General features: G+C 36.1%; 1 protein-coding gene across 1 annotated transcript in view; it reads left to right on the top strand.

Annotated features, from left to right (window-relative positions):
* Positions 1–21,026, top strand: part of smarcd2 (SWI/SNF related, matrix associated, actin dependent regulator of chromatin, subfamily d, member 2) — a 32,994-nt gene extending 11,968 nt beyond the window's left edge. The window contains exons 5-13 of the mRNA XM_051674501.1: positions 4,322–4,441; positions 6,909–7,004; positions 9,420–9,521; positions 10,182–10,343; positions 11,974–12,071; positions 16,547–16,682; positions 16,838–16,960; positions 17,063–17,164; positions 19,260–21,026. Of these exons, the coding sequence (XP_051530461.1) occupies positions 4,322–4,441; positions 6,909–7,004; positions 9,420–9,521; positions 10,182–10,343; positions 11,974–12,071; positions 16,547–16,682; positions 16,838–16,960; positions 17,063–17,164; positions 19,260–19,313 (993 nt within the window). The 3' untranslated portion in view covers positions 19,314–21,026. The remainder of the gene's footprint in view (positions 1–4,321; positions 4,442–6,908; positions 7,005–9,419; positions 9,522–10,181; positions 10,344–11,973; positions 12,072–16,546; positions 16,683–16,837; positions 16,961–17,062; positions 17,165–19,259) is intronic.
* Positions 21,027–23,701: the final 2,675 nt, after the last annotated feature.

Raw genomic sequence — 23,701 nt, 5'->3', positions numbered from 1 at the left:
CATAATAAAAGCATGATTTAAAATAAAAGCTAGATGCCTGAAATAGACCTTTTTCACAGACTGATGACGCATTTCCGCCTTAGTGTAAATCTTGCCATTTTGTTATATTATACGTTTTTTTTAAAGTGTCAATTTAGAACATTATGCTTATTGTTATATTACCCTGGAATTAGTTTTTAAGAGCCCATGTTATGCTAATTTACAGATTCATGATTTTATTTTGGGGGTCTACTAGAATAGGTTTATAGAGACTGTTTTCATAGTCTGCTCAAACACTCTGATTTAGGTCCTGTCTCTTTAAAGCCCACCTCTCTGAAAAGCCCAGTCTGCTCTAATTGGTCAGCCGCATGTCGGAAATTTAACGTCCCTTACCATAACTGAGTTTCAAGCTTCCTTAACAGCTGTAAACACTATTGTAAGTGGTGTCGGTTTTTGCCATACTAGCCCTAGCCCAAGTCCGATGATAAAAGTTTGGAAGAACAAGCTGATCGACCTGAATCACCTTCGCAAGCACGGCTTGAGTAGGACGTTTCACAGTGGTACGTTTTACTTTTGTAGCTTTCTTACAAGTACACTGTTGATTATTGTGAACCTAACAAAGCTTCAGCTGTTTCTTGTAGTTGTTGAGCAGTGTTGTCTGTGGGAGAGAATAAGGGTGTATAAGGGTGTGTTCACATTTGTAGTTCGGTTCACTTGGTCCTCTTGGTTTGGACCAAAAAATAAAATGATACATTTAGTCCTGGTTCGCTTAGCATTTACACTGGCATTTTTAACACCAAACCTAATGATACAAAACACAAGACATCAGGAAAAATCACAACGTGATTGGACAGCTTTTATGACGTATTTTTATTTTTTTTAAGGAATGTGCCGATCATCCAAAACAATGCTGGCTGCTGGGCGAAATGCGCTTGTTATATTTATATAGGTATATATGGTGGTATTTTTACCAGCTGAGAACAAACGAAGAGCTAATAAAATGTGTAAAGGAGTCAAAACAGCGCCAGTAATTCCTCCGTTGCACACACAAATGAAGATATGCTGCAAGGAGACTGTGGTTCCGACACCTGTACCGAACTGTAATGGGCAACATAGCTCCTATGATGAGAAGAACCAGGTATGCTTGAGGTCAGTATTGGGCAAATTACTTCCTGTTCATGGTCCATTTAGATGTCTTTGGTCCATGTTTCGTTCATATATTAATCAAACCGCACCAGAGTTCGTTTGGAAGCGGACTGAGACCCACTATTCAGGCGGTGCGCACCAAGGTTCGGGTGACAGCGTTCACACTTGTTCAAATGAACTGCACTAACAGAGCAATCGCACCAGAGTTCTTTTTAATCGAACCAAACCTGCCAAGTGTGAACACACCCTAAATCCCTTTTGCTTGGACTTTGTGCTTTGTAACTTTGCAGACCTTTTACATGCACAAACAGCTATATTACACACTAAAGGAAAGGTAAAATCCCAAAAAGCATAATAGGGCCTCTTTAAAAAATGAATTACCACAGCTGCGAGGGGTTTCTATTACAGCTGCTGAGAGAGTGACAGTAAATTTGGCATCTTCTCCCATCCGACTTGCTTAATCCACCGCTTTCAATTTTTTTTCCTCTTCTGGAAAGTCATTCAAACGTAATAGTGGGGGTTTTCTTTTGGTCTTGGAGCAAATGGATAAATGAAAATAGTATTTGCTGTGATCTCCCATTAAGTCCCATTCACTGCTATTGAAGTTTACACTGCAAACACTTATTTTCGCGTTCCAAAATATGGAGTGTGAAAAAGGTCTGTTGAAGAAATTGTGAAAGAAATGTATTACAACTGTATAGTAAAATGTACTTTAATATTCACTGTAATAATAATAATAATTAATAACAAAAATTATAATAATTAAGCAATATATCATAAGCAAGACTGCTGTTGAATAAAAGTTTGGCAAAAAAATACAATGACATGTTGAAAAGTTATATTTTCACTTAAGTTTTTATAATGAATTGATTAGAAACCATTTTGATGATGAAATTAAATGAAACTTTAAAACATGGAGTTCTGGAAAATAATAATTATGAAACTATATTAATTTATTTAACAGAACTAAACTGGTGTGTTTAATAGCACATTATCATATTAGCATATTTTTGCTGTGGTATCGAAATTGGTATCGAGAATTGTGAAATTTCACTGGTATCAGTACCAACTACTGAAATTTTGGTATCATGACAACACTAGTTGCTATAGGAAAAGTTTTTTGCCAGAATAAACTTTTTTTTTTTTTTTTTAACCATAGTTTTGGTTTTCTTGGATTATTACTATGGGTTTTACTAAAAATATCATGGTTACTGTAGTAAAACCATGGTAAATTTTGCTATGATAGCTACATTTTGCATGGTAAAAGCTGCTATGGTTTTTTTACTACAAATACTATAGTTTAACTATGGTTACCGTTAGTTAAACCATATGAATTTCTGTAAGGGATGGATAAATCTTTGGTGAGGGAATGCAAAACTAATGCAAGGGAACAAAGAAGTATTTCAGAAAAAGTAAATTCCATTCCTGTTCATTAAGGGTATATATGGTGGTAATGGAAATTTTGTCCGACACTGATAATCGATTAAAAGGGTTCCCACACGTCCTGGAAAACCTGGAAATTTGCAATGCAGTTTTCCGGTCATAGAAAGTCATTGAAAATGAGAAAAATACGTAAATGTCCTGGAAAATTCTTTCTTTTCCTGGCAGTTTTTAGGATAATTTTGTCACTGACAAGGTTTTTCTTACATGAACAAGAATTGATATAGTGCAGTTTTTGTTTTCCGTTTCAACACTGCTATAGTGTAAACTACAAAAAAAAATGTGAGTTGTTAACTTTAGACAACGACAATGGTTGGACAATGAATGGTAACGTGGCAATAATGCGGCCTTTACGGCCCGGTATTTCAGTTAATTTTCAATAATTCAACAATCAGAGTCTGCTTATACCTTACTATATTACCGTATTACCCTACCCCTTATACCCTTACGTTACCCTACCATATAGGCCCTATAATTTCTGTGATGCGGAAAACACTGATGGAATCACTGAATCCAGTAATAAAAATTGCATTCGCTATAAAACCCTGAATGTCATGGATTTGACATATTTGGGATGATAATGAGTGTTTTAATGCACAATTAATCAAATTAAAATCTCAATATGTCCAAGTATGATTATTAAACTGGAAAAGGCTTTGATTTAATTAAATATAATCTGCATGTGCTGCATGCTTCAAAATAAATGTGTGAAGATGGCCACATGTACACTGAAAACTCCTCATGAGCATCATGTGTGCTCTGGGTGTGTATGTATGGAGTAGATGAACATGAGCAGAGCGCTCTGAAGCATGCAGCACGTATATACTATATATACAGTATATTTTAATGAAATCATATCTTTTACAGGTTTAAGTATCACACTGGGCCATGTAGCAAACTGTTTATCCGGAGGTGAGAGATTACCATCAAAAACGCCAAAATAAAAGTTTCATTTAAATGGGCGCGTGAAATGGGGAAAAAAGATTAAATATTTAAACAATATAATAATAATAATAATAATAATGTATTAAAGCAATATCTCACATCTGGGATGTTTTGTTGTGCAGCACTTTTTGAATATAATAAATAAAATAACCCTCTAATAACCACAATTGTAATGGCCTTTTTTGTGTTTTTGCTTAAATATTACAACCGTGTGGCACAAAATGGCCTGGAAATGTTCTGGAAAATTGTGCCTTGAAAAGAATGGGAACCCGGTTTAATTATTTTCGTGTTATGGCCAGTAACCAACATGATGTATGGGATATACAGTGCCCCCAAAAATATTTGGACACTTCATGGACACATAAAAATGTATGAATATCATATCAAACCAATGGCATTTAATTTCTAGAAGGAGAGCACAAGCAACCTTTTTAAAGCAAAACATTTCACAAAAAGAAGTTTGTTAGGTTTCAGTTTATAAAACAATTGAATTTTTGAAAAAACAAATTTTTATTAATACTAAACACAGTTGGACAGATTTTAAATGCTACAGGTGAAATCAAGTGTCATGACATTAATATATTCAATAGATACGATTGATAACTATTTAGTACTTTGGTAAAGACGCTCAAATGTGTTAAAGAGCTTTGAATACTACACTCCTATTGGGAGTTGACAGCATAATTAAATCAGCCAGAGCTCTTCTCATTTGAACAACATGGAGGGAGTCTGGCTCGGTTTACTTTCCACGGCATCTGTAATGACATGGTAATTGTATAATCTATATGCGTTTTGTGTTGTACTCGTCTAGCAAAAACGCAAGTTGAGAATCTACATTTCCAACACCTACACACCTCCCAAACCAGAGGGGGAGGAGGCTGACAAAGTGGCATCCTGGGAACTCCGAGTGGAGGGCAAACTCCTGGAGGATGTACGTAATGCATCTCTATATCAGTGTTTGTTAAAGAATGGGTTGCATACCCATTAATGTTGGGTCAGAATGTGCTTTAATAAAATGTGCAATTATTTATTAGTTTGATTAAAGGGATAGTTCACCCAAAAATTAAAATTCTCTCATTTACTCACCCTCATGATATCCCAGGTGTGTGTGACTTTCTTTCATCGGCAGAACACATTTGAAGAAAAATAGAAAACTATCTCAACTCAGTAGGTCCTTAACATGCAAGTGAATGGAGATAAGCTCCAAAAATAACAGACAGTCAGCATAAACGTGATCCATATGACACCAGCTGTTAAATTAATGTCTTCTAAAGCGACACGATTGTTTTTGGAGTGAAAAAGATAAATATTTAAGTACTTTTTTAACTCTAAATCATACTTCCGTTCTGCAGCAGTATGTGCGTTTGACGTAATCGCATTGGCATTTGAAACACGTGAGAACTGAGGAACGTGTGACACAAATGGAATAACAGCGCTGTTTACAAGTGAGAAGGAGGAACTCTATACAGTAGCTTGGTTGGTTTTGGTTTAGATCTGTATTGATCAGTTTCTTTACTCTCAATGGTGCATTTGTGTGCTTATCCTGGATGTCTCAACCGAGTGGAGAACGTGAGATTACATCTGTATCCATGGCAACGTGAATACGTCACACGAGAGACCGCTTGGGCTCCACCCTCTCGTGAAGCTTAGCCTCATGTTGGATTATAGTTAAAAACTACTTTTTCGGACCAAAAGCAATCGGATCTTTAGAACACATCGATTTAACCACTGAAGTTGTATGGATGATGTTTATGCCGACTGTTTTTTTTTTTTTTTTTTTTTTTTTTTTTTTTGGAGCTTCAAAAGAGAAATCTCTATTCACTTGCATTTTAAGGACCTACAGAGCTAAGACAGTTTTCTATTTTTCTTCAATTTTCTTGTGAAAAAAGAAAGTCATACACACCTGAGATATCATGAGGGTGAGTAAATAATGAGAGAATTTTCATTTTTGGGTGAACTGTCCCTTTAACTGTAACTTCTAAATTTGACAAGAAAATGTACTTTCTTGAAACACATTATTAGTGTTATCGTGCGAATATAAGCACATTATCGCAAAGAAAAAATGTTTGTCTTCATAATTTGAAATGTTGTAACTAGCTCCACCTCTGAAATGACTTTCCTTTTCGGATGACATCACCTGGACCGTGCAGGTAATTGGATAAAGTTAACCAACAGCCAAAGAGTAATTTAGCTACATTTGTAGGTAATACAGCCTTTTTAACTTCTTGTAAATAACAGTATTTAATGTTGTTTTAGGTCAGTGTAGGTTAAGACCAAATTGCTTTGAAAAAGAAGCATTAGTAATTGGATATAATGAAATGCTGTCAAGGTCACTAAAGATAATCAGAGTGAGTTTTGTAGGAATAGTGAGTTGCTTACAAACAAACATTGTATTCAGTGTGTACTGTTGTGTGCAAAGCAGCTGCTGGGATGGGAGTATAAACAACATTATGATGTTGGATAATGGTCAGCTGCTTGACACTAGTTAGTTTGATCTTATTCATTCTGCAAAAATTTGTTCAGTATGTATTAGAACTTTTTTTTTTTTTAAGAAAAACATTGATCAGAATCTGTTGATACTGTGCTATTTTAGTCATAAGAGAAATTAAATTAACTGATAGATAAAGCAGATATATTTAGTTACTCTATGGAATGCTCTATGGTTTTGTAAGTGTGAATTTCAAGTAAATATCACAAAATATCTTTGACCCTTGAGGCAAGAAAGTTTAAGAAATCTGCTCTGCGTTTGCTGGTCACAATGTTGTATATGCACTCAAATGCAAGGTGAGGGGTCCATTTACAGTGTTTCATGACAAGCAACAGCTCTAGATAAGGCTGACTTCACTCTGTACTTCATGTTTGGCACTCTGTACTTCTTTTATTTGGCATTCTTGAGTCTCTCTGGCCTTCTGGCTAGATTTGAACTGGCTCATGTCCTCAGCTCACTCCTACAAACCAGATGTGCTTTAAACTTTTCCATGTCCTCTCGCTTTGGTTCTTTGAGGAAAATGAATTCAAACTTTGGCCTGTTTTGTGTAATGAGTCCACAAAATGGGCATGCATTGGCTAGCTGAAAGCCCCTGGCTGTGTTGCTCCCCCATGAAAAAGAGGAAACGCTTCTTTCTGTTTCTTCTTTTTTTATGCCTCAGTGGTTTTAAGTTGTGCGGTACTGAAAGCGAAGGAGAGTGAACATGTTGCGCAAGCATGTATTGGCGCAATGGCTCTTTGTACATGAGAGCCTGTCTGTGTGTATGTGCTGCTTCTAAAAAAACTCTCCCAGTGCGGTCAGCTCCAAACAATGCAGTATCAATCAACGGCATGGAAGCATTAAAATGATTCTCATGTGTGCTCGCCTTTTCTTTTTTTCTCTCTACTTCTCCCTATTTTTCCATCTTTAGCCTGGGAAACAGAAGAGAAAGTTTTCATCCTTCTTTAAAAGCCTGGTCATTGAACTGGACAAAGAACTTTATGGCCCAGACAACCACTTAGTGGAGGTATGGTATTACAGCACACTCAGAATAGCGATAATGTTAATCTTAAAAGATTGAGTGGCACTAAAGATGATGTTGTTTACAAGAGAGCATGAGATGTCCATAGTGCTCTAACTAAGCCAAAAACGCTCCAGTGACATGCTAGCTCATAATGACTTGCATACAAATTAGAGCTATTGGTTTAAAAAAATGTACATACATTTATTACATAATATGCTGATCAATTAATCAAATTAATCACAAATTGAAGTAAATAAAATATCAGAATTGCTGAGAAAAAACCCTTAATCAAGATAAATCAAAGCATTACATTATTGTGGCAGATGATTGAAGCATTGAATAGGCATTACAGTGTCATTGGAAGTCAATATAATGTTTATTTTTCATATAATTGAACAAAAGCCTATCACTGGGCTACAGTCCATGTGAATCGATTTTGGGGCCTTTTTAGCTTTTTTTTTTATTTATTATTATTATTATTATTATTTTAGCTAATTTACATACAGCTCAAGGCACATGGCTAATTGTGTAAAAAAAGAAGAAAAAAATCATATTTTTTTTTTTTTTATAATTAATTGTGCTACATGAATGTATTAAATTGAAAGGCCAAATAAAAAAAAGGCCTTTTTTTTTTTTTTTTTTTTTCGGTGTATGTCCCACCCATGATATGAGCAAAATCGACTTTAATCCTGACAGTCGCAATGACTTCACCCTAATTAAAGTCAGTCTAATCAAACATAGGCCCTGATTTACTGAAGGTTTACGTGTATAAAAACATTTGCAAACTTGATGGCATGCGCAAAAATGTCCCAGTTGGTCTACTGACCTAGTGTTCTGAGTATTGCGATTGGAAGACATTCAAAATAGAGCGTCTTAGCTATTCTTACATGTTTACTTTTAATGAATATGCAATTTTAGGCATACATCTTATATGTGAAAAATAAAGGGCAGTGTTTAATGGATTAAATTGATTTATCAAGACACAAAGTCATTTCAGAAACTGAAACTGCGAGAACAAATTAATACTGAAAGGCAGGTTTTAAGGCCCCGGCATACTTCATACGAAATCAAAGGACGAACAGGTGTGACATCATCATTTCGAACAAAATCTGGCAAAACAAATTTGTTTTTGAGTTTATTTTGGTGGTTGTTGAACTTTCAGAACTTAACACCTATTTACTGCCACTGGTCCATGTCATCGGTAGGTGTGATCTGCCCAAAGTAAGAAATGCCTTTTATCATCTGTCTTTTTGTCTGTATTCTACCCATTAACAATCTTTTATACACCCATCTTTGCAGTAGTTTCAGTTTCATAAAAAATAACAAAAACAGTGTAATTGGCACATATAATGGCCGTGTGTTACTGCATTAGCTCCATGAATGCAGAATGTAAACATGACAAATTACGCATTATCTAATACATATACATTAATTTAAATGATCATCAAGTGGTTAAAACCACTTCTTTTGGGCCTGGGTAGCTCTGTGGTAAAGATGCTGACTACCACCCCTGCAGTTTGCTAGTTTGAATCCCAGGGCATGCAGAGTGACTCCAGCTGGGTCTCCTAAGCAACCAAATTGGCCCGGTTGCTAGGGAGGGTAGAGTCACATGGGGTAACCTCCTCGTGACCGCTATAATGTGGTTCGCTCTCGGTGGGGCGCGTGGTGAGTTGTGCGTGGATGCCGCAGTGGATGGCGTGAAGCTATATCTCCACGGTAACGCGCTCAACACGCCACGTGATAAGATGCACAAATTGACTGTCTCGGACGCGGAGGCAGCTGAGATTTGTCCTCCGCCACCCGGATTGAGGCGAGTCACTATGCCTTCACGAGGACTTAGAGCGCATTGGGAATTGGGCATTCCAAATTGGGAGAAAGAAAAATACTTCTTTTACTGATTTCATGTGAATTCTACTATAGATTGAGGCATATAGTCATTGATAACACATTTTAATGTAATATTAGTTGATGTTGTACATGTGGTCTTGAGCGTCCTCATATTTAAATGCTCCTCTAAGTGCCTCCCCCAGCGGTGTGGCTGGTGTCTGAATGTTCGCAAACAGTGTGCAGTTGCTCAGCTGTTTCCAACTTCTAATTGGCTTTTAGCAAAGAACGAAGAACTTTTATTCATGTGATACTAAATTATTTCTCACAGATTTAAAAAAAAAAATTTTTTTTTCATTTGGTTTCTTCAGAACTTTTAGAACTTTTCTTTAGAATCATAACTGATAACATAATTGATGATACATCACTCTTATAACTCTAATTATAACCCTATACCTTTTATAACCCTAAATATAACCTTATACCTCTTATAACTCTAGCTTCTTTTTGGATTATTATTATTTTAGTTATTTTAATTAAAAATGTTTGCTTCCTTTTTAAATTTGTAATTATATACTTTTCTGTATGTATCAGTGGCACAGAATGCCCACAACTCAGGAGACGGATGGCTTTCAGGTAAAGAGACCAGGTGACGTGAATGTGAAATGCACTCTGCTTCTCATGCTGGACCATCAGGTATTGCACACGCTTCTAAAAATAATGCTCCATTCAAAAGCCTAGTGAGCTGCCTCTGTTTGCAACCTAATAAGACATATAATCTTAGGCTTGTTTTTGATGCCTTTACATAACCATGCTGCCTTTTAAGTGCCCTTGTTTTGGCCAAAAGATCTTGTCCTTTTGAATTAGTATCATATCTCCTAATTTGTATCCTAGATTAGAAATATTCTTTGTGGAAGTGAAGACAATCCCAATTACACTGAGCTCAGTGAAAAAATGTAGAAATATGCTTATTTCATTCAGTACTTAAAATGTTGATTTAAAATAGTTCAATCTAATGATAATGGACTATTTTAGCCGATATTTATGTTTGCTATGTATTGTGCTAATTAGAGTATCCCATCACTTATAAACTCGTAAAAAAATGTTGCTGTCTATAGAGTGTGCCAAGTCACTTATGAGGTTCCATCTTGATTGAGATGTTGCCTTACAAGGCAGCTGCCTATGTAGGCAGTATACAGCGAGGCAGCACACTAACGTTTGGAACAAAGCCAACTCTACAAAACAAAGCAATGCACTGCAGTCAATTTGTTTCAGAATCTGGATCGCTACACAGGATATTGATGCATATTTTTATGTATATGATGACCTGTGATTTTCTTTGCTGTCCTGGTCCAGCCTCCGCAGTATAAGCTGGATCCTCGTCTTGCTCGACTCCTGGGCGTCCATACTCAGACCAGAGCTAGTATCATGCAGGCCCTGTGGCTCTACATCAAAAACAACAAGCTGCAGGACTGCCATGAAAAAGAGTACATTAACTGCAACCGATACTTCAGACAGGTAACTAGGAGTGTAACTGTTCTCTATACTATACGGTTCGCCACCCACGGTTTGGTAAGCATTGGCACCGCGGTTGGTTCATGTCAAGTTTAATGACGCATCTGGAACACAAGGTTTGGTGAAGAAAACAAAGTGTCAAACAGACACGCACGTTTACATCCTCCGCCAATGCACCTGAATGGATCTGTAGATGGATACGCTCCGCCTGTGTTTCACTTGATGTCATCACTGTTCTGCAAGCATTGTGTGTAGTTAGATAATGGCAAGCGGAGAAAATGAGCCGCTGATAGAGAAGCCCCCTGCGTTTCTCCTTTCTGGAAACAGAATCACATTTTTTTGCAGTCAATTACAACAGCGATGGTCAAAAAAACATTACAAAACAGGCACTGTTTGCAGACATTGCTCGGTGTGAGTGCCGTATGCTGGTGAAATATGTCAATAATGCGCATGAGGGTTTAAAACGTGCACGCAAATATTTCTTGTTTCCTCAAGCGGCTGTAATCTATCGTCAATAATGCGCTTTGGTTAATGGCATTTAAATGCTGTTATATTAATACATTGATACATGATTAATAATTTACATCGACATCACCCAGGGAAAGAGCCGCAGGTGAGCCGAAACTGCACACACTCCCATTTTTAAGCAGGCGCTCAGTGCTAATTTGGACAGACATGAAACAATGACTAAAGCGCTTTGGGTGTTCATGTGGGATTTCCACATATTATTAAAATACTTGAGCAGCATTATCACAACATCCCTTCTCGTATGCATTTTAATTGCAAGGTTATTTCTTTTAAAGTGATGTACAGCTTCTGAATATTTAATATATGTTGAGATGAATTTGAAGTGCACTTTATGTTGATGCATGAAGCGTATTAGTGCAGGTATTAAGTTAAAATGTTGATTTAGAGAAAATGTTTATTTGTTTTTAGTTAAGGACCCTGATGAAAATTAACCATGGTTTTACTATAGTAATGTTGTAGTAACCATGACTGTTGTCACCATGGTTTTCTGAGTAGAAATAATTGTTTTGATACAATTAACCATGGTTTTGTAACAGTAATACTTTAGTTTTTATACTGTAGTAACCATGATTTTACTGTATATTGTAACCATGTTTATATTGTGGTTACTATGATTTTACTACAAATGCCGTGGTTAAACTATGGTTACTGTTATAAAACAATGATTGTTATTTAAGGGAAAACATGTTGAAGTGTTCACCAAATAGATTATTCTTTGGATTTGGCAGTAATATTTTTTTTCTGAACAAAGCAAATACCGAACCGTACTGAAACCATGACCCTAAAACCATGAAACAAACTGAACCGTGAGAAATTCAAACCGTTACATCCCTACAGGTAACCAAAACTTTTAGCCTTCTTAGCAGTGAGGTAGCTATATTAGTACTGTGTTTTTTGTTCTCACAATTCCTTAAAGCTCAATCTCGAAAACTTAAGAACAGAGTCTTCAGATAATGTACCTCTGTAATTGAATACTTGTTTTACAACTAGATTGTTGGTATCAGGGTATTCTTGGTGCAAAGTCAGTCTGGGGTTAGGTGCTTTGATGAAAGACTCATTGGTGATAAATTGAGCTGTGTGTGACTGAACTGCTGTAATGTTGCAGATTTTTGGCTGCTCCAGGATGAGGTTTTCGGATATCCCCATGAAGCTCGCTAGCCTCCTTCAACACCCTGACCCCATCGTCATCAACCATATCATCAGGTGTGTGCATGTGTCTGTGCGTGCGTGTGTGTGTGATTTGTGTTCTAAAAGTTCTTTCTTATTGCAGTTGAATGCTTTTCTGTTTACATATTTTCTTCTTTTTAATACAGAATGATTGTTACTTATAAAAAGTGGTTTACAAGTATGTTTTTTTTTTTTTTAATGGCCAATGCTGATCTCTAGTGAGCAGGTTGGCCAATGGCAGATATAATGGAGATGCATAACTTCAGACACTTTTACAGTGCTGTGAAAAAGTATTTGCCCCCATCCTGATTTCTTCTGTTTTTTTGTATATCTCATACTAATTTGTTTCTAAAATTCAAACAAAATCTAACATAAAACAAAGGCAATCTGAGTAAACACAAAATATAGTTTTTAAATGATAATGTTATTTATTGAAGCAAAAAAAGTTGCTTTGTTTTATCTCGTTTGAAGATCTAAAACAATTTAGTATGAAAAATACAAGAAATCAGGAAGGGGCAAATACTTTTTCACAGCACTGTATAGTAGAGGAGTCTTAAACATTTTCACAATAAATTATTTTTTATTATTATTATTTTCAACTAACAATGTCCAACAGTGTATGTACATGTATTTTAATTTGTGTCTTTTTTTAAATATTTTTGTGGAAGTCACTTAAATTCCCACCACTGTGTTTACTAGAATTTTGTAGTGGAAAGGACGCTGATGGAGATGCCATAAAAAAAAAAAAAATGGCAGACCCCTTTGTCTTATTAAGGCTAACATTTTATGTATACTAAAACACAAATCATATTTTCACACTTGTTGTGTAATTTGGCAAAGTTAGAGCTTGATTGATGAGGCACAATAATATTCTGCTCACAAGTTATATGGTAATAATTCACAATAAGGTTCCATTTGTTAACATTTGTTAACATGAACTAATAATGGGGGGCCTGGGTAGCTCAGCGAGTAATTGATGCGAGTTCGAATCGAGGGAGTGCTGAGTGACTCTAGCCAGGTCTCCTAAGCAACCAAATTGGCCCGGTTGCTAGGAAGGGTAGAGTCACATGGGGTAACCTCCTCGTGATCGCGATTAGTGGTTCTCGCTCTCAATGGGGCACATGGTAATTTGTGCGTGGATCGCAGAGAATAGAATGAGCCTCCACATGCTGTGAGACTCCACGGTGTCATGCACAACGAGCCACGTGATAACATGCGTGGATTGACTGTCTCGGAAACGGAGGCAACTGAAACTTGTCCTCCGCCACCTGGATTGAGGTGAGTAACCGTGCCTCCACAAGGACCTACTAAGTAGCAGGAATTGGCCATTCAAAATTGGGAGAAAAGTGGGTAAAATAAAAAAATAAAAAAAATACTTAAGTATTTATTAATCTTAGTTAAAGTTAATTTCAACATTTTACTAGTTCACTTTTCAAATTAAAAATTGTGTTGGTTAACATTAGTTAATACACTAACAAAGATTAATAAATGATAAAATATGATATTGTTCATTGTTTGTTCATGATACCTAATGCATTTACTAATGTTAGATGTCGACCGATAGTGAATTTTACCGATACGATAACTAAGTTGGGCAGTACCTGCCGTTAACTGATAGTTTTTGAAATTGATACTGAATGAAAAAATAACATTCAGAGTAAAATAGTGCTGAACTTTATTACAAAAATAAACAGTACTGACTGAACCATGAAAATGTATTGCATTTTTTTTTAAATGAAATAAATAAATATATAGATTAACTAATATTCAAATTTTAAAGACAGCTTATTTTTATATTGATGTTGTTTCCTTAGTCCACGAGGGTGCAATAAATACATAAACCATTCAGCACCGTTATATTATTGCATAGAACATTTCTATCTTGGCTGTTAAAAAAGAGCAACTAACGTGCATTAAATAAAGTTTTAGTTGGTCCATATTCTCAAATGTCAAGTCAAAAGTAAAATGAGGGTGGAAAACACTTCAATAGACAGTTCACATGGTGGTTACACTTGCACTGATTCCTATTAGTCCAGACTCCAGCTTCATAATAACAGCGAAATACCACATTGTATTTTATTCAGTACAGTTGTATGTAGAGTAGCAATATTCACAGATAGCAGTGGTATTCGGCTGAACTCGGTGGTGAAGCAGCTCAAGACTATGAGCCCAGTCCTGGGGCTGTTCAAACAGACGAAACACAACAGACTGGAACCGAACGTGGGAATCTCGAGACCCACATTTCCAAGTTGAACATCTTTCCTGACAAAGCATTTAAACAACTCATTGCTTAATCTGAGAGATGCTTTTAAGCGAGCAAGAAGCAACGACCAAAGACCTCCACCAACTGTAAGGGGCTGTTAACACAGAACGCTTTTGCAACCATCCGTTTGTTTTTCTATGTAAACGCACGCTAGACGAACATCTTTGTTTCCCTGTTTTTGTTTATTCGGCGTCTCGTGCAGGAGCGCTGTTTTTTTTGTTTGTTTTTTTTTTTAAGATGTGTCTAATTAAAAAGAACTAAAAGCATCTTGAGACGCCTGCTTTCTGTTAAACTGTATTTGTTGCGCTGTGTCTAACCTTTTTTAGCACAAGAATATGATCGAACTGAAGTCATCATATTACAGTGAGGATACATTTTTTTTAAATGAAATCAGGTGCGTTTCTGATTTATACAGTACGTTTCTCTCAGCTGCATGAAGATATTAATTTGCTTTCTCACGTCACTAGCTTTAAATATGCATCTTAGCTGGCTAATGAATGCATAAACGTTACCGGCTGGATATAAACGAATGCTAATAGATGGTAACAATTGTGACATTTAAACATTTGGATAGGACTTGTGTGTGTTTTTGTCACATTGTTCTAACCGCTTGAAGTTAGCTTTAATGTTAGCGTCCTCTCAGTCTTGTCGGCAAACATACTGCTGTTCTCTACTAATGCAGCATCTAGTCATCAAATTAATAACTTTATAATGATATGACAGCATGTACTGTATACATACCTTTTTGTTCTTGATGTTTTAAATCTGCATCTGAAGTGTTCCGCTCCATGCAGAGTGTAGTCTCGGGTGTCAAAAACACCACAAGGCATCAGTGAAGTGCCGCTTTCATACTGTATAACTATAACGACAGCGGACCCTTCAAAGCCACTCCAGCAGCGGGGAAAAACTATTGGTGTGGATTTTTGCAGATAACCGATAGATCCAGAAATCTGTTATCAGTGCTGATTAATCAGCAAAGCCTATATATAGGTCGACTTCTAATGTTAACAAATGGAACCTTAAAGTGTTACCAGTTATATTTACCTTGACTTGTTTTCTTCAAATGTCAATCATCTCATATTTTATGCCAAACATGCTCTTCACTGAGACTTTTGTTGACTTTGTTAACAAGTACACTAACTTTTGAATATATATATATATATATATATATATATAAAAAAACCACACCAACCCGCATCTCAGAATAGTATTCTGAGATCATATTCTTCTCGCCACAATTGTACAGAGCGGTTATCTGAGTTACCGTAGACTTTGTCAGTTTGAACCACTCTGGCCATTCTCTGTTAAACTGTCTCGTCAACAAGGCGTTTCCGTCCGCAGAACTGTTGCTCACTGGATGTTTTTCGTTTTTGGCATCATTCGGAGTAAATTCTAGAGACTGTTGTGTGTGAAAATTCCAGGAGATCAGCAGTTACAGAAATACTCAAACCAGCCCATCATCAACATTTTTTGTTTAAAATATGAAAAAATTAAAAAAATTACCAGACCACGTGTCCTACTGTTGCATCCACCATGAGCAGGACGGGGGAAAGGGGTACTTAGTTATAGCTGACCATGACATTGTCTGATTTATTCAGGATTATAAAAAAAAAAAAAAATCTGATGGCGTTGACGCAAAGTATAGACAACCTTGATAGGCAGTTTTATATGGAAATATATTCATATATTTATGAATATGTTGCATTTTAAACACTTTGTTTGGCAATTTAACATTGTGACCTTGCTGAGGACAGGATAAATTACATGTGCTTCCAAGTGTAGAGCATGCATTTAAAAAATTCTGATGAAATTATTTAAAAATATAAGTGATAAATTCCCTGAGCATACACACTTCCTTTTTAAATTTTACTTTTTCAGTTTTTTTATTATGAATTTCTTGGTTTTTAACAAACAGATGACTTTTGTATGTAAGACATGTTTTGTCCCTTATCTCAAGAATCAGTGCTTAATAAAAAAAACAACACATGGCTCATGAATGGTGCCAAAAAGTGGAAAAAGGACCCATTTACAATACTGTACTCAAAATTGCTGAATTTAAATGAACATGTAGTTTACACAGTGTTTAATCAGTTCACTCAGTTCTGTGTGTAACACAGCTGTTTATTATCATCTATCTATCCGTGTATGTGTATATATATTTATATATCTTTTTTTTTTTTTAAGTGGTCTTAATTTTGACCAAAAGCTGCTTCATATATTTATTTATTTTTATTTATTTTTTTGTAAGTGTGGATCCCAATGATCAGAAGAAGACTGCGTGTTTTGACATTGATGTTGAGGTGGATGACCCACTTAAGGCTCAGATGACCAGTTTCCTGTCATCAACCACCAATCAGCAAGAGATCGCTGCCCTGGAGATGAAGGTTTGTGTACAAAGACATGAATGACAAATTATGCATCACCCGCAATTCTGAATACTGAAAACTTTGCAAAGACTATTTAAATGTTTATGCCAAATTAACATTAGTTTTGTAAAGCACTATACATGTGTAAACCAAACATCTGTGTTCTCCATAAGATCCATGAGACCATTGAATCCATCAACCAGCTGAAGACCCAAAGAGACTTTATGTTGAGCTTCAGTAAAAACCCACAGGAGTTCATCCAGGACTGGCTCAAGTCTCAGAGCCGAGACCTCAAGGTACACTGAGAACTTTCACCATACTTTGAACTTCCCTGTATGGTTTTGGTCATTCAGACTTTTCATTGGCCATTTATGCATTACTTTTGCTGCTTTCTGCAGTTAATGACAGACACTGTGGGGAACCCAGAGGAGGAGCGGAGAACTGAGTTTTACCACTCACCCTGGGTCACAGAAGCAGTTGGACGCTACATTTTTTCAAAGGTAAACACATTTTTCCATCCAAATATAAAAGACAAGCAATCAAAATTTGGTAGTAAATGAGGTTCTTAAAGCCCCCATGAAACCACTTGACAGGCAGTTTTCTTGCTTGTAATGACAAATTTCCCTTTTTGTTTTTTTTTTTTTGTTTTTTAAATAGCCAGTAGCCTTTAGTTTAGATCACAACTGTGAAGCATGATTTGCTACGTGCTATTGTTAGATGGAGTGCACCTGGTGTTTAGAATTTAGGGGAAGGGGCGTTCTCATTCTAATGAGCAGATTAGAAGGACTATAATTTTAAAAGTGTTTTAGAGGTCTGCATTGGCATTAAGTTGATGCCTGAACCCAGTGTGACATCAGGTTTTAAGCCAGAACCTGAAATCGTTCACTTTCTTTATAATTTCTTCTTCAAGCAAATACATTTGTTGCAACAGGCTGTATTTTATTTCAGCAACGTAGGAAATATTCATTACAGTATAGTGGCACACCAGAGCAAAAGGGAAAAAACATTTGCTTACCGTTTATCAAGCACTGGAACTTCGCTGGGTGCAGAACAATCTGGAATTGTGTGTAACAGTTACAGTATATGAAGTCATTTTACATCCTGAACTTGTTCAGAATGTTGAATCTTTGTGACACCTGCGCTTAAAAATAAGCTGGACGCAGCACAAGGAATGAAACAGAATGCAGGTGTCTCTGGATGCGTTTATACAAATGTACGTTTTTAATTTGAAGCCGAGTTATGTAACTTTGTCTGTTCGCACATGTCTAAGTGAGAGTGCGTGCACGAAATTAGTTATTTCTTTTTTCACTAATTACAAACCAGAAGTTATATTTGAAAAACTGAATTGAACCCGACTCATAACCCAATGTTTGTCAGGTTCCGTTGGGGTCGGATCGGATCTCAGACCTTTAAGCTGCCTTTTTACTGTCTTCGACATTCACAAACGACTGTCGACTTTTCTCCCCCTAGTGGCAGTCATGATGAACTGTCATTTTGCGCACAATGGATTTTATTCATTAAGGGAGAAGCTATAGGGTTTACCTCAGAACATTATTTTGTGTGAATTTGTTGAGCAGATTAATAAATTCAATGAAATTCATGATTAACATTCCCTCCGTATTTATTACGAATGGGTTTTTTTTTTTTAATCATTATTATTGTTTTTAGACTTTTGTAGTTTAGGGTTAAAATTATGAGAACAGCAACAACCATAATTCAGCAAATGGAAGCAGAATTTCATTGTTGATTTTAAATATGTAGGTTTTGCGTGTGCAGAAACAAATGCCACATGTACACATTTACCACACATTTACTGTAATAAAAAAGCTTTTTGTGATATATTTGCAACGTAAACATACATCTCTGACATTTACGTTCATAATTGTCCAAAATACAGAAGTAGTCGCCATTTAGTATAAAGTTTAGGTCAAAATTCATTGAGATTTCTCACTTTGCACTGATCACTTCTGGGCGGGCAGTTGCACACGGTCTAGTTGCACGTGTTGAAATATTTCAAAGCAGCCGAAGCTCAAATCGGATCCAAAAATGTCACATCCGGAGACAGTTGGAACCCCACGCAGCCCCCGTACGACTCTCAATTGGAAATGACTGACTTCCGGTCTATGGACTGTCGTTTGTCAGATGCAGTCTATTATTTGTCAACTTTTATGAGTAGCATATAGATGATCTTAAAGCTAACAGACATGGACTAAAAGCCACAAAACTACAGGATTTTGATGTCATTGTTGTCTTTAAGGTTGCTGCTTCCTCAGTTTTGGTTTGTAACTGAGCCTGAATCTTTCAGTTTTGTCAACATAACACCACGTGTAATTAGTTTTGATTATGGGAAGAACACATTCATGAAAAACTATTTCTGTGGTGAGACATGCTATACTCCATCTAAAACTCAACTACATTTTCATTAAAGAACTACATGGCATATGTCACACAGCAGACCATTTAAAATGAACAACGGGTAAAGGCAAAAGGTGATTTAAAATGGTGAAAATGTAAAAGAATGGTGACCAGTCACAGCACCTAAGATGTTTTTATGTACACTGTACAGTATCTGTTATTGAATTTTTGTTTTTTTAGGTCCAACAGAGACGACAGGAATTGGAACAGGTACTAGGAATCCGTCTCACTTAAGAGTCAGACTCCAAATGTGCTGACACTCGAGGAATACAGCTGGTAATGAAGCTTTCTGTTTGAGATTGAATAGAAACACTTCATATAGATGTTTTTGGGTGTGAGTATTGTTTGGAAATTTTGAACATATTGCACTGTTATAAACAGCTTGTCATTTGCAGCATTTGCAGATTGTACCGTGACACATTTCTGCTCGACAAATCTAAAATGCTGTTACAAAGTTTAACTGGAACTCTTCAGTTATATATCCTTCTCATTTAATTCATTTACCGAGCTTCTCTTGTGTATTCTGAAAATGTAATATGAAAATAAGCCATCTATTTCATGTTTGTCAGTTTTTTGCTTTTTTTTTTTTTACACAAGTGTCAATTTTTTATTGCATCCTGTTCTTGTTTATCTATATTTTGTAAATTTTACAGTATGATGTACTGTATGTTGTTGTCAGCTAAAACCCTACAGATAACAACAGATGCAAACAGATGTCTGTGTGCCATTTTATTTTTCTTTACTTATGATGAAGTAGACTAGTATGAAAAGGAATTTTTTTGGTTTGTTTTTTCCTATAATACACAATATTCTGGATTTTTCTATTTGGTCTCTCAGGAAAATATGTGCTGCGCTATTCAAGATCCATGTTTGCTTGTCCCAATGCGAAATGAAGCACATTTGGTAGCACAGATGTTCCAGTTCACTATACCAGACTTGTTGTCTTCATCTTGTTTGTGTTTGTTGTTTACAGATACACACACACACACATATATATATATAATATTATTTTTATTTTTTTTGTACAACAGTGCTCTGATTTGTGAATGATTGAGCTTAGTTGTGTAAGCCATCAGTATATTCTTATGTTTCAGGTTTTCAAAGCCATATTTTGGAGTTTTTAATTGGTTTAATATTATAGTGTTCAGGATGTACTTCTACATTCCAAACCCCAGTTGGGAATTTTCTGTTTGAGTGTTGGATTTATTAATATGTTGCTATTCATGTTGGTGTAGTCAATTCTGCTTTTGCAAGTATTAATGGTTGCAAGTAGAATATTCTGGGTTCAATACTATAAGCTTTATGGACTGCATCTGTGGCATGCATTTGACTACACTTAATCTGTTGATTATCCCTCAGTTATTAAAAAGAAACGATGTGCTTGCAATTGAAATCTTTGGACTTCTAGTGCTTTTCTGTGGTACGAGTAGAAAATATTTTTGATGTCAATAGAGCTGAACTTGTATTGAACCCGGAATATTCCCTTTTAATGGTTTAATTTTGTTTATAACCTAATTTCTCAGACAGTTTTATTGCTGATCTGAAATGCAACAAGCTCTTAATCTTTTTTTTTTTTTTTTTTTGTTAATGCAATTAATTTCATACAACTTAAAGGTGCTGTAAACAAATTATTTTATTTTATGAAATGACAAGCAGAAAATGCTTCTATTTCCTGAAAGATATTAATGAAATGGGTACAATGAAATATCACACCTGTCTCTGTAAATGGTGAAAAAAGCAACTGGCTGTGGACTGCGGTCAGTTTGACTTGTCAATACACGCCAAGTTTGAGAACGCTGTTTCGCTAAGTGAAGTTCTAGAACTGTTAAAATCGCTTACAACACCTTTTAAGTTCTGCTTTATATTTATATATCAATCAATTTTTATACTATTTTTAACTGGGAAATTGGAGTATTTTAAACAATAAAGTTGTTACACAAAGGGGAACTCGCATATCGTTAATCAATGTGTTTACATATGAAAAATGGCTTGTTCTTTAATGACCTGATTTACACTACTGGTCAAAAGTTTTGAAACACTTATGCTTTATTTAATTTCTTCACATTTTGGAATAATAGTTAAGTCATCAAAACTATGGAATAACATAAATGGAACTATGGGAATTATGTTGTGAAACTGTGTTATATTTTAGCATCTTCAAAGTAGTCACCCTTTGCCTAGAATTTGCAGAAATGTACTCTTGACATTTTCTCAACCAACTTCTTGAGGTATCACCCTGGGATGCTTTTTAAACAGTATTGAAGGAGTTCCCATCTATGTTGGGCACTTATTGGCTGCTTTTCTTTATTATTTGGTCCAAGTCATCAATTTCAAAAACTTAAGTTACATTTTAGTTTTATAATGAAATAAATTAATATGGTGGCACAATTATATTTTTGTCTACAAAACTAATTTCAAACATTTAAGCATACACCTTCAGATCAAAAGATTTTTAAGATCATGAGAAACATTTCAGTCGTGTTTCAAAACTTTTGACCGGTAGTGTATATGTAATGTTAAATATTTATAGATCAATACTGATAAGAATCTAAGAAAATTGGGTAGATTTTTGTCTTGTCCAGTCTAATGAGATATGTACCAGAGGGAGAACTGTTGGTTAGACAATGCCATCAGTCATGTTGAGACATGTAGACTGTAGTCCTGATAAACATGTAAGTCTGGAAATATCTGTCTTAGGGAATGCCTCGCCTTTTCTTAAGAACTTTTTCCCACATAACTGATTTACTGGGGGCTTTCATGGTTACACCTCAAAATGTTGAAATAATAGGATGAGTGGACTTCAGTTGACATTTGATCTTGAATGGCTATATGATGCCAATCGGAGATGATGGATAATGTGTACATGATGTCAAACACCCAGGGACTAAAAACAGTTCAAGGAATGAAAACTGAAAAAAAAAAAAAAAAAAAAAAACTTTTGCAGGAACAAAGTGATTTTCAATAGTTCCGGAGTGAAAACATTATTTATAAATGCTGTTAACCGGTTATAACTGGTTAATTTTGTTCGTCATTTTAAAACGAATGTTATTAACCATTCTTTTATTTTGTTCTAACCGGTTAACATTTGAAAAGATTGCAGAACTTCTGAACCAGAACAAAAAAATACAGTTTTTGCTCAGAACGAACCGAAATAAAAAACATTCAGTTTTTAGTCCCTGCAAACACCACATACGTACAGGTGCATCTCAATAAATTAGAATGTCGTGGAAAAGTTCATTTATTTCAGTAATTCAACTCAAATTGTGAAACTCGTGTATTAAATAAATTCAATGCACACAGACTGAAGTAGTTTAAGTCTTTGGTTCTTTTAATTGTGATGATTTTGGCTCACATTTAACAAAAACCCACCAATTCACTATCTCAAAAAATTAGAATACATCATAAGACCAATAAAAAAAAAACATTTTTAGTGAATTGTTGGCCTTCTGGAAAGTATGTTCATTTACTGTATATGTACTCAATACTTGGTAGGGGCTCCTTTTGCTTTAATTACTGCCTCAATTCGGCGTGGCATGGAGGTGATCAGTTTGTGGCACTGCTGAGGTGGTATGGAAGCCCAGGTTTCTTTGACAGTGGCCTTCAGCTCATCTGCATTTTTTGGTCTCTTGTTTCTCATTTTCCTCTCGATAATACCCCATAGATTCTCTATGGGGTTCAGGTCTGGTGAGTTTGCTGGCCAGTCAAGCACACCAACACCATGGTCATTTAACCAACTTTTGGTGCTTTTGGCAGTGTGGGCAGGTGCCAAATCCTGCTGGAAAATGAAATCAGCATCTTTAAAAAGCTGGTCAGCAGAAGGAAGCATGAAGTGCTCCAAAATTTCTTGGTAAATGGGTGCAGTGACTTTGGTTTTCAAAAAACACAATGGACCAACACCAACATTGCACCCCAAATCATCACAGACTGTGGAAACTTAACACTGGACTTCAAGCAACTTGGGCTATGAGCTTCTCCACCCTTCCTCCAGACTCTAGGACCTTGGTTTCCAAATGAAATACAAAACTTGCTCTCATCTGAAAAGAGGACTTTGGAACACTGGGCAACAGTCCAGTTCTTCTTCTCCTTAGCCCAGGTAAGACGCCTCTGACGTTGTCCGTGGTTCAGGAGTGGCTTAACAAGAGGAATACGACAACTGTAGCCAAATGTCTGTAGCCAAACTGTAGCCTTGACATGTCTGTGTGTGGTGGCTCTTGATGCCTTGACCTCAGCCTCAGTCCATTCCTTGTGAAGTTCACCCAAATTCTTGAATCGATTTTGCTTGACAATCATAAGGCTGCGGTTCTCTTGGTTGGTTGTGCATCTTTTTCTTCCACACTTTTTCCTTCCACTCAACTTTCTGTTAACATGCTTGGATACAGCACTCTGTGAACAGCCAGCTTCTTTGGCAATGAATGTTTGTGGTTTACCCTCCTTGTGAAGGGTGTTAATGATTGTCTTCTGGACAACTGTCAGATCAGCAGTCTTCCCCATGATTGTGTAGCCTAGTGAACCAAACTGAGAGACCATTTTGAAGGCTCAGGAAACCTTTGCAGGTGTTTTGAGTTGATTAGCTGATTGGCATGTCACCATATTCAAATTTTTTGAGATAGTGAATTGGTGGG

The sequence above is a fragment of the Myxocyprinus asiaticus genome, chromosome 36, assembly GCF_019703515.2.
Source record: "Myxocyprinus asiaticus isolate MX2 ecotype Aquarium Trade chromosome 36, UBuf_Myxa_2, whole genome shotgun sequence".
Lineage (NCBI taxonomy): Eukaryota > Metazoa > Chordata > Actinopteri > Cypriniformes > Catostomidae > Myxocyprinus > Myxocyprinus asiaticus.
This window is presented reverse-complemented; position numbering and strand designations above follow the sequence as displayed.